This window comes from Miscanthus floridulus, chromosome 18 (assembly GCF_019320115.1).
Source record: "Miscanthus floridulus cultivar M001 chromosome 18, ASM1932011v1, whole genome shotgun sequence".
Classification (NCBI taxonomy): Eukaryota; Viridiplantae; Streptophyta; class Magnoliopsida; order Poales; family Poaceae; genus Miscanthus; species Miscanthus floridulus.
In genome coordinates this window covers 122,984,491-122,996,926 of record NC_089597.1, presented here as the reverse complement: position 1 = coordinate 122,996,926, position 12,436 = coordinate 122,984,491, and the positions used below count along the sequence as shown (strand labels likewise).

Here is a 12,436-nt window from a genome sequence, read left to right as displayed (position 1 = left end):
TACATGGAAAGACCTGTCTTGTTCTTGGAAACCATCTTCAAGGACATCTCTGTCTACACCAAACTGACATGCTGATTTGATCAAGTGTATATGATGCACAATTTATAATAAGCTGGTGTTTGCAAAGAAAAAAAATAAAAAAAGAACATAAATTTCAGTAATGTACACCTGTATCATCAATTGTGCATTAACCGAAGTTGACATCAGACAAAAATCAATTGCCCACTCAATGTTATGTCTTCATCCAAATTCAGTTCAGGAGATTTTTCAGAAACTATACATTTGACAGATTTCAGGAGACTATACATTCTGCAACTCTCATCAACACTTGGCCTTCCGGTTTAAGGTACATTGCATTACATAAAGCCTTCTCTGAGGTCAAATGCATAGCTGAAATCAGAAACATTAATCCCATATTTTTCTGTCAGCGTATCAGACACACCCAATGTCAGTTCCATACGTGCTTCAGATAAGCCAATGCTCATTACTGCATATACTAACAAAGATGTGCTTCAGAGAAGATTGAATGCTCATTACTGCATATATTAAGAGACATGTGTCGGATATCACGAAAAAAGCGTACCAATCTAGAGGTGGATATAGGTCTTCACTTTAGAATCTTGACTTGTGAAATGCATACGGCATTCAGCATACCAGGAAAACATTTAGCACCATTATACTGCACCAACCTTTGTAACTACTAGGGATGAAAACGGTACGGATATTTTCCGACCGTATTCGAAACCGAATCCGTTTAGAGAGGTTGAGATCTGTCCGTATCCGAGTCCGGATATCTAACATCTGATACCGTATCCGTATCCGAATATTCAAATCGCATATTTATGATGTCGATATCCAATCGTATCCTATCCGACATAGTTGACACTATCCGTATTCGAATCCAAATCCGGACAGAAATATGAAAACAAATGTAATATCGGTGATATCCGTCCGTATCCGATCCGTTTTCATCCCTAGTAACTACACGTCTACGTACACCAGATACGACACGGAAAGGGCATACTGAAATTTCTGTATACTCACTGAGTCACTGATCTCTACAAAGATTAAAAAGGAACATAAATGTTAACCAGTAATGCCTCCTACAAGAATTTCTTCATGTGTGGACAGTTTCAAAAGCCAGATACTTCATTTTTTACAATACAAATAAAATTTCACTGTAAATATATAATCACAAAAAATTGCACACTACATTTTTTCTCCATGTGAACCTAATTATTTATACCTGCACTAAGGAATTAAACTAATTTTACATGAGTTCAGCACCGAGATACCCATTCAAGCATTTACAACTCTAGTAGATTATAAGTTCACACAAATGAGATGGATCAACATTCCAAAGAATCTAAACACATCAACCATACATCGTTCCCCTCCTTGATTCAGTGATAGATGAGCCAAAGAAAGCGAGTTATTTGTGTTCAGTTGGCACTTTGCAGCTTTGTTCTGTGACTTGTCAATTCACATAAATTTATATACATAAACGCATATTATTCCTAGTTTCACTTTGATGGCTCATCGCTGCAACTGCATAGTGTCTCCTCGGCTCACCACTTTTCCTTCTCTGTGGTAGGCAAGAAACCATGTTGTAGTTTGCCATGGTTAGTAAATTCAGATTTCCAACAATTACAGATCAGGATATATAATTTTTTCCACTGATCTGCTCTTCATCAAAATATTTGGTCTGCTAACAGCAAAGAACAATTTGCTAAGACCAATTACTACGTACAAAATACAAATCAAGGCAATATAGTAGTGACAACACAGAGACAAGTTAATAGTTTATTACTGGTCATTCGAAAAAATGTCCAAACACTGAAGATCAGATGTAGGTCTGAACTCTGAAAGCAGCAAGGCCATTTTGTCTGAAATAGTGAAATTTAGACGATCTCAAACAGTGGACGGCGCTGTTGGATGAGAGAACGCCCTGGGAGAAGAGGTGCTGACCATCTTACGAAAATATGGCTCAGGGATAGCGAAAGAACCTACTTGAAGAAAGGTATGCCTGGTACTGCTAGATGTGGTAAGAAGGGAGGCACTGAAACTCTGCAAGCCGTGTTGTTGCCCTCAGCGTGGGGGATCCTCCAGCTCCAGCAGAGGCACGGGCACCACCGGGAGTCCAATTTGCCTGAGTGCGTGTTTAATTAGTGTTCAATCATGGACTAATTAGGCTTAAAACGTTCGTCCCGTAATTTCCAACCAAACTGTGCAATTATTTTTTTTTCGTCTACATTTAATGCTCCATGCACGTATCGCAAGATTCGATGTGATGGCTACTGTAGCACTTTTTTGGAAATAAACAAGCACCACAGCCTTTGAAGCATTCCGTAGAACAGACACTGTGCTCGCATGTTATTGCATTGGGTTCAACAGAACGACGAAGACATGGATGCGTAATAGGTAGTACGCTTACCTTACGTGGTTACGGACGTAGTCGTTGCCTCGTTGGTTGCAAGGAACGGTGAGGATACGGACCCGTTGGGCCGGCCGGCCGACGCCGTTCCTCCGCGCTCTCCACCGTGTTACAATGGGGGCTGCTGTGTTCTCCTATCCAAGCCTGCAAGGGAAAAGGTACATACAACTCTCGGCTGTTCGAAGTATATGAGGCAGCGAGGGAGTGTGAGAACTGGGAAAGATATAAGTTGCCAGATGAAGTCTAGCTTATTACAATGCTTCAGATTTTCAACCACGATCAAGTCATTTGAAGGTACAACAACATTTCATCCGGAAGGCAACACAAATGGAAATCTATATATGGTGGCTTTTGTTGTGAGTATTCATCATCCTTCGAATAGCTCTTGCAGCATCACCTCCAACTCCAGGGGACTGATTTTTGGGTTGGAAGCTTTGATATCCTCTATGTATTCTTTATAGTCTGGAATGATTTTCTCGGTAATAACTTCACGCAGCCTTCTCCTGAGCTCAGGATCTGGGACCTTCCACTGCTTTTGGGTGGTGTAGGTTTTCTCAAATTCAGACTCGAACTTGGACAATGGAGAGTAATTTTTCCCCAAACAAAGAGACGTAGAATTGGATAAGCATGACAGCAGCGGTGCCCATGACACTTGTAGATATCTCTCCATATGATCCTCGATTTGGTGATTGAAATCGACAGGTAGCATGGGCTGTTTGAAACAATAGAAATACTGGAACTCCTGGATGAAGTATGAGTTGTTGAGCAAGAATAAGAACCTGAGGGCTTGATCTGAAAATGATTCTGCTATGTTGGCAAGCTTTTCTTGTAGACAAGACACCATCTCTATGGTCATGCTGTGCAACGATGGTATGTTTTCAATATGAGGCACATACTCATTACCACATATAGCTGCATCCACCGACGAGTAATTAGAGCACAGGAACCTGATGTACGTCATTACGGACCGAGTGACCTTGTGAATGTCTGATGATCCTTGTGGACTTGACGAGTCATCACCATCCTCCATCGACTTGGTCCTAATCTTCTCCATTGTGCTCCTCATCGCCTCACCCAACTTGTTCTTATATGCTGATAGAAGCATGGTCATTTCGTTCTCTATCCTTCTAACTTCTACAGAGGTTGACCTTTGAATTTGCGTTAGGATCTTGTATGAGGCTTGAGACAGAGCGTCGTGCACACCCAGCAGGCTAATGAGCTTATTGTATGGTGGTGGCGGCATAATCTGATCCATAGAAAGAAACTCTTGTGTCGTGTTGGGATCCCAAGCAACTACAATGTCAACAAAAGTGAGGATCTTCAACATGGTTTCTTGGATAACCAGTGCCAAACGGTATCGATCCGGAATAGACCTGACACCCACATTTTTTCCTTGCTCCTCACAAATACTGGGCAGGTTTGCGCCATCCGGAAAGAGCGGCCTCGTGAGGCAGATGGTTTGCGCGATTTGATCGAGAGCCCGGATCCAGCTCCGTGCATCACGATCCTAGTTCCTTCCTTGCAGATGCACCATCTTCGAGGCTGAGAATGACCCACCTCTCCACGACACTGATGTCATCGCGGTTGATGCTGCAATTCGCCGACTGCGCACTGAAGAATTCCTGGACCAGGCTTCTAATGCGCTCCTCCCTCGTTTCCTCCTCCTCCTTCTCCTCCTCTGCTTCTTCCCAGTCATCCATGTTGTTGCCGTCGTGTTCCTCGTGGATCCCCAAGGAGTCAAAGTGCATCGCCATCGCCTCCGTTGAGAAGCGAGAGCCGCTAGACGTGTAGGCAGTAGAGATTCTAGAGCCTATGGTACCTGAGGAGCTGCTGACATTGGATCCAATCTGCTGGCGGTAGCTCCAAGAAGACCCGCGGCCACCATTCCAACCCTCCATGCCGGCGCCGCCAGCAACTAGTGATCTGCAGAGGCCAACAACCTCCGGTCCCGATCGATGTTGAGCCGATTTGCGCCGTTGACTTGCGCGGTCTGGGCAAGAAGTCAAGAACTAAAGAGAAGACTGAACTGAGAATATCCTTGGTGCAGGGCAGGCAACAATATGATGATCATCATCAGTATGATAAGGTGTGGACGTTTTCTCCTAACACGCTTTGGCTACCAGTCCCCCTTTTTTCCCCTAACACGTTTTCCCTTTTTTTTCTCTCTTTCCTTCCTTCCTTCCTTTCTTTCTTTTCCCAAAAAAGACGCGTTCTTATCGTTATGCAAGTACTGTTTCACAATATGAGTAGGTTCTATTAAAACAAATATACAATTACAAGAAGTCATTTCACAAACATAGAAGATATTTGCAAAGTTAAAAAAAAGTTTTTTTATACAGACGCGTAAAACGAATTTTTAGAGGTGCACAAAACAATCGACACTGCAAGTGACCAAACAATCACCTCACAAATCATTTCTGGATGAAGTCTTGCGAAAGAGCATGTAGCCGAGAGCCTCGGTAGCATGTCTTGGGTTTGACTACTGGTGGGAGCAAATATTCCACGATTTAATAGCGTTGCGTTTTCAATGGTGTCAATCTCAAGGATTTGTCGGCTTAGTCTTCAAAGATATTCATAGGGGTAGAGTTTACGTGCGTGCGTTCATAGGGTGAAAGTGCGTGCGTATGTTATACTATCATATCTTTTGTATTCATCTCTATAAACAACAACCGGTGCAGCTTTCATGGTGCTTGGCTAGAGGATGTGAGAGAAAATTACCAATATAGGCTCTATTCGGCAGGACTTATTTTGGCTCCGACTGATTTGTATGGCTGATTTATTGTGAGAGAAAATACTGTTTTCTGACTGGCTCATTTTGGCTGATAAGCTCAAGCGAACACAGCCATAGCATAGGATCTACAATACGGATGCAGAAGGGGAGGTGGAGGCAAAGGACGGTGTGCCATGGTGGTGGACACTCCATGTCCATGTCAACGCATGCACACAGCAGGTCAAGTGCCCGGTCCGGCACGGCATGGCCCGATAGGGCACTGCACGGAAGGGTCCATCGGGCCACCCGGCCGTGCCGGCGAACAATAAGGCCTTGTTTACATCATCTCCAAATTCCAAGTTTTTTCAGTCCCTTCATCACATCAATTTTTAGCCGCTTACATGGAGTATTAAATGTAGGTAAAAAAATAACTAATTACATAGTTTAGTTGGAAATCACGAGATGAATCTTTTGAGCCTAGCTGGTCCACGATTGGACAATATTTGTTAAATAAGACGAAAATAATACTATTTATCAGGTTAAAAAAAACTTTCAATCTAAACGAGGCCTAGGAAGAGTGTGGAAAAATGAACAGCCCCGCTCAGAGAACAGTGCAAAAGTACCTGGCTACCAGCTACAAGTCAGTACGCAACCCAGCTACCACATTAAATAGTTTGAACGTTTCAGTCCAGTCAGCATCCTACTCCGTATGTGTTAAAGACTGTTTCTAATTGCTGAATCGTAACTAGAGAATGGGGCCAGGGCACGAATCTCATCTCAGCATCGGACGCCTGCAAGTAGGGTGGGTACGTGCCGCGGGTTGTAGCAGATTAGTATTTTCGAAACCTCCGCCTCTGTGAAGGCAAGTTCTAAGGCAGTAAGATCACGCGGGTGCAGGTCAAGAGCGTCGAGGTTGATTGCCCCGTTTGCATGCCTGATTAGTCATGGTTGAAAATATTGTTGGCTTATTTTTTATGAGAGAAAAATATTATTTGTTGGTTGAAAAAATACTCCTTATAAACCCGGCGAACAGGGCGGATGGTCCTGGTGCGTGGGACATCAGAGCCACTCCAATCAGAAGCTCATGGCCTCATGCGAGTAGGTCCAAAGGCTCTGAGGCAATGCTATATGAAGTACATGATTATTTACCCACCGAGAATCTTGTCTTCCTCTGCTTTAATGTAAAACCATAACACTGGTTCCAAGTTTTCAAACATCACATTTTGTGAGTAAGAAAACATATCGATTACAGGGGAAAGACCTCTGTCTTGTTCTTGGAAACCATCTTCAAGGGCATCTCTGTCTACGCCAAACTGACATGCTGAATCGATCAAGTGTATATGATGCACAATTTATAGTAAGCTGGTGTTTGCAAAGAAAAAAATATCTAAATTTCAGTAATGTACACCTGTATCATCAATTGTGCAATAACCAAAGTTGACATCAAACGAAAATCAATTGCCCACTCAATGTTATGTCTTCATCCAAATTTAATTCAGAAGATTTCTTCAGAAACTATACATTTGGCAGATTTTTTTTTTGAAACAAAGGCGGGAGCTTTGCCGCTCAATTAAGACGAAAGAGTATTATGTACAAGAAGGTTAGTCAAACGAGATGCCAAAAGGCCCCCGAGGGACTAACCACCCCACGCGACGCGGTTGAGCACAAACACGACACACCGCCATGGGTCATCGTTGCCGAGCATGGAAGCCAAGCTGCCAGCAGCTCCGACTTCCCATGGCAGTCCACCCACTAGTCACTCCCCGACGGGTCCGAAGCTAACGGTCACCACCGGTCATCGTTGCCAAGCTCGAACGAAGAGCAGCTCCGACTTCCAAGCACGAACCGTCAACTCGCAACGAAAACACGACGATAATCCAGATGCGACGCCTTTAGGAAGGGAGCAACGCCGATGACACCACCATCGCACGTCCAAAGTGGATCGGGTTTTCACCCTTGGAAGATATACTAGAGGGTTAAACACGACGCCCCCACACAGGGAAACGACGCCCAACGGCGTCGCCGTCGCCAAGGCTTTCGCCCATGAACCCTCTAGCACAAATGCCGAGTCACGAAGCCAAACCCCCTGCCAGCCAACACCGCTAACGCCGCTTTCCCGCGGGCCCACGGAAGCCCCTTCAGAGGGGCATCGACGCGCTGACTGCACACTGCAGTCGCACAGCTGCGTCGACGGCCACCCCCTCTGACCGGGCCACATAGAGCCGGACCAAACTCTGCCGCTCGCGTCACACCGCCGCACGCCGAGACCGCCAATGGCCATCGTCGTCGTCGGCTCAGGCACCCGCCAATGTCGCTGCCGACAAAGCTGCCAACAGCCACAGGGCTTGTGCTGCCACCATCTCGGGCGCCGCCCCCTGCCCCGAGGTCACCGGGTCCGGACGCCAGGCCCCGAACCGGGCGACCCCAGCCGTCGCCGCCGCCGCCTCCAACTTGACCACAACCGCGGCACCGCCTAGAGCCGGTCTGTCGCCGTTGTCGTCACCGTCGCCCAGACCGCCAGACCGCCACAACCAGCCCAAGAAGAGGCTCGGTCGCCGCCGTAGCAGCCCCGGCTGGTCGCCGCAGCAGCAGCCAAGGCCGTGCGGGGAGAGGCAGGCAGAGAAGAGAGCGCCGCCCCAAGCGCCTGCACGAGCCCCGACAACTGCCGCCGCCGCCCGAACCGCCGCCGGCCGCCACTTCACCTGCCACTGGCCGGCAAGGCAGATCCGGCCGCCTAGGGTCCGGGACCGGCCATCCGGGCACCGGATCCGGCAGCCCGGGCACCAGACATGCGGCCCCGGCCGGCGCCGCCGCCGTCGTCTTGATGGAGGAGGGGATGAGCGAAGGAGAAAGGAAGGCTCCGCCACCATCCCCTGCGCCTACGCAGGCACGAGCCGACGCCGCCACAGCCGCGGCAACCATCCCCACCGAAGCTGCACGCAGCTCGCGGGGTGAAGGACTGCCAGCCTTCTGCGGCGCGCGCCGCCCACACGAGGGCGGGAGAGCCCCGCCGCCACCTTCCTGGCCGACCGGACGGCCATGCCGGCGGCCAGCTCTGGTGGCGGCGCGGCGGGAGAGGAGGAGAGGGGTGGGAGAGCGGCGGCGGCTCAGGGGTCCGCCCGTGTCGCCCTGCGTGGGGGAGCGACGCGGGGGAGAGGATAACTTTCAGTCTCAAATGACATGATTTGGCAGATTTCAAGAGACTGTACATTCCGCAACTCTCATCAAGCAGTTGCCCTTTGCATTCCGGTTTAAGGTACATTGCATTACATAAAGCCTTCTCTGTGCTCAAATGCATAGCTGAAATCAGAAACATTAATCCCATATTTTTCTCTCAGCATATCAGACACACCCAATGTCAGTTCCATACGTGCTTCAGATAAGCGAAGGCTCATTACTGCTTATACTAACAAAGATGTGCTTCAGAGAAGATTGAATGCTCATTACTGCATATATCAACAGACATGTGTCGTATATCATGAAAAAGGTGTAGCAATCTAGAGGTGGATACAGGTCTTCACTTGTGAAATGCATACGGCATTCAGCATACCATGAAAACGTTTAGCACCATTGCACCAACCATTGTATACACGCCTACACCAGATAGGACACGGAAAGGGCGTACTGAAACTTCCTGCACACTCACTGATCTCTAGAAAGATTAAAAAGAAACATAAATGTTAACCAATAATGCCTCCTACAAGAATTTCTTCATAGTGGACAGTTTCAAAGCCAGATACTTCAGTTTTTACAATACAAATAAAGTTTCACTATAAATATAATCACAAAAAATTGCACACTACATTTTTTCTCTCCATGTGAACCTAATTATTTCTACCTGCACTAAGAAATCAAACTGATTTTACATGAGCGCAGAACCGAGATACCCATTCAAGCATTTACAACTCTGATAGATTATAAGTTCACACAAATGAGATGGATAAGTATTCCCAAGAATCTAAACACATCAACCATACACTGTTCCCCTTTCTTGAGTCAGCGATAGATGAGTCAAAGAAAGAGAGTTATTTGTGTTCAGTTGTCACTTTGCAGCTTTGTTCTGCGACTTGTCAATTAGCCTAAATTTATATACATAACCATGTATTATTCATTGTTTCACTTTGATGGCTTATCGCTGCAGCCGCATAGTCTCCTCGGCTCACCACTTTTCCTTCTCTCTGGTAGGCAAGAAACCATGTTGTATTTTGTCACTGTTAGTAAATCCAGACTTCTAACAGTTACAGACAAGGCGATATAATCTTTTCACTGATCTGTTCTTCATAAAAATGTTTGGTCTGTATCAGAAAAGAACAATTTGCCAAGACCAATTTACTGCAAAATATAAATCAAAGCTATATAGTAGTGAGAACACAGAGACAAGTTATTAGTTTATTACCAGTCATCTGAAAATTTGTCCAAACACTGAAGATCAGATATAGGTCTGAACTCTGAAGCAGCAAGGCCATTTTGTCTGTGAAATTTAGACGATCTCAAACAGTGGATGGCACTGTTGGATGAGAGGACGCCCTGGTAGAAGAGGTGCTGGTCATCTTACGAAAACACGGCTGTGTGATAGTGAAAGAACCGATTTGAAGAAATGTATGCCTGCTACTGCTAGATGTGGTAAGGAGGCAGGCACTGAAACTCTGAAAGCCGTGTTGTTGCCCTCAGCGTGGAGGATCCCTCCAGCAGAGGCAGAGGCACGGGAACCATCATTGGAGCCCAATTCGCGATGGCACACTCTCAGCCTCTGAAGCATTCAGTCGAATTGATAGTGTGCGCGCATGTTATTGCATTGAGTTCAACAGAACGACGAAAGCATGGAAGCGTAGTACCCTTACCTTGACGTGGTTACGGACGTAGTCGTTGGTTGCAGCTTGCAAGAATACAAGGAGCGGAGAGGATAAGGACCCGTTGGGCCGGCCGGCCCACGCCGACGCCGTTCCTCCGCGTTCTCCACCGTGTTACAATGTGTGGGCTGCGCTCGTCTCCGTGGCCGCGGTTGTGACTTGTGAGGACTGGACGGGAGGGAGATGAGCGGGAGCACTTCCATTCTCATTTTTCAAAATGGTAGTATTTTATTTTAACAAAAATTTGCAAAACAAGATAGTGAATTCTAAAAATTTGGGCCGCCGATAGTTGAGTCATCGCCAAGTTATCGGCCCTACTATTTGCCAATAACACGGCTTAATTGCCCATTAGATCTGTTTCCCATTTTGTTATAGGTCCAAAACCAAAGACCTTAGGATCTCTATAAGTCACAAAAAAATTTTAAGTAGATAATAAAAAACAAGCAGGATATATTTTGCTTAGATTGGGTATTATAATTTGTATTTTTAAAATTAAATTTTTTTCTTGCAATGCAAGATTTGAGTTTTTGGTTAAGTTGTTTGGCCTTAAAATGGTTTCCAAAATATTTGGAAAAAAATAATTTGAAATCATGGTTCAATCAATATTTTGTCGTGTAATGTTGTAGCGTACGGGCTTTGTTCTGGAACTTTGTCGTTTAATTTAGTATCTATACTGTCTAATTTTGGGTATTTGCTTTGTCAAGAAACTGTAGATTTCACTTGATCGCATATACTAATTTTCAAACTATGAAGTTAGATGTTTTTGCTCAGATTTTTTGAAACTATTTTAGGACCAAACCCAACTTTCAAAAGCTCAAATATAGTATTTCAAAAAAAAAAATCAAAACCACAAGTTTTATGATGCCAGATCTTAGCAAAATAGGTACGTTTTTTTAGCACTTGTTTAGAGATTTGCATGATTTTTGGAGATCCTTGGGAACTTTATTTTAGACCTACTATAAAACAAACAACATATTGGCAACTACCGTGTGTTCATCACCATTCACCAATGATAAGCTCAGGACGGCTGACTGCTAGTTTTGCAGTTTTTATGAAAAAAAAATTAGCAAATATATTCGCAAAGGAACGTACATGTCATTACGTGGTCACGTGATTTAATTTATGGCTCAGAGGTTTATTTAACAACCATATTATTTGTTCCAATATAGATTGGAATTGAACTCCGTAGCATCATTTAACACATAAACGTGTGCGGTTTGAACTCATATGAGCATGAGTCATGAGTTCAGGTCTCAAATAAGACAAAATGGGTATTGTGGAAAGTAAAAAAGAGTGATGAAAAAAATCACTTCACCTTAATATTAAGAATATATAGATATAGATATAATATAAATGTAGATGTAGATGTTACGGTATTATGCAGTTTTGATCTTGAGCCACAGCCTCATGTAGCTGAAGCAATCGGGCCCATTGATATAAATACTAGATATAGATAACATCCCGACATCCCGTGCTTTGAGGAGCCAAACAAGCTTATATTTGACTGAATTTATATAAAAAATACTAAGATTTATAGTATCAAATAATTATTATTAGATTAATCACATCAATAGTATATTTTATATTAATCATATTTAGAGGTACAAATGTTAATACTATTTTCTATAGATCTAGATAAACATGAGATTTGTTTGACTGCTCGAAGTGTGAGATGTACGCTTGTTTTGGGATGAAGGGAGTATTTTTTTACTAATAATATAATTTACTTTAAAATCCCTTTGGGAAGGCTCTGGAACGCTGGATTTCACTTGCGCTTCTGGACGGCCCGATGAAGGCGTGTTGAAAACGAAAAAAGAGTACCCCATGGCAGAAGCAGCACCGAAGTGCAGGACCCAAGCTAGGACAGACATGCCATGCCGGAGGGAATCTCTCTGCCCGGCGCGGCGGCCCACACCAACCTCTCTCACGAGTCTCGCCAGGCAGGCACTGCTGCACTTTTGTTGTTTGCTCAGGCTCATTAATTAATTAATAATTAAAAAAAGAGCACAACGTCTAGTGCCTCGCACTCGCACCGTTCCGTACTGTGTTTTCACATGGTCCCTGCACTGCACCTGCCCTGCCCTGCACTGCACCTGCCCGGCGGCCGGCAGTTGTCCCATTCCCTCTGTTCTTTTTCACCCGAAATCCCTCTCGGACTCGGATCCCACATCTCGCTGCGTGCGCCACCGTGCCAAAGCCAAACATGGCGTGTTGTCAAAAAAAAAAAAAAAAAGCCAAACATGGCGAGGCACGAGAGGCTTGGTTGACGGTGGTCCCGTCTCTAGTTGACTTTGCACCACGGCATCTGCATCGATCGCTGTCCCTGTCGCCCGTGCTGGGCCCGTGGGACAGTGGGAGTGGCACAGGCCAGCCACAGCGCGATCGCCGGTTGGTTTTGAACTTTTCAAGCGAGAAGCGGAGTAGAGAGCCTGAGCCTGCCCA

General features: G+C 45.2%; 1 protein-coding gene across 2 annotated transcripts; it reads right to left on the bottom strand.

The window, feature by feature from the left end:
• Positions 1 to 1,557: 1,557 nt before the first annotated feature.
• Positions 1,558 to 4,480, bottom strand: LOC136522508 (exocyst complex component EXO70A1-like). Of its 2 annotated transcripts, none has more exons than XM_066516319.1 (2): positions 2,435 to 4,480; positions 1,558 to 1,585 (listed from the first exon to the last, which is right to left on the bottom strand). In XM_066516319.1, exon 1 carries the CDS (start codon positions 3,759 to 3,761, stop codon positions 2,802 to 2,804), a length of 960 nt encoding a protein of 319 aa, XP_066372416.1. In that variant the 5' UTR covers positions 3,762 to 4,480; the 3' UTR covers positions 1,558 to 1,585; positions 2,435 to 2,801. The 2 variants fall into 2 exon arrangements, with proteins under 2 accessions (XP_066372416.1, XP_066372415.1); XM_066516318.1 differs by lacking the exon at positions 1,558 to 1,585 and adding an exon at positions 1,964 to 2,149.
• Positions 4,481 to 12,436: the final 7,956 nt, after the last annotated feature.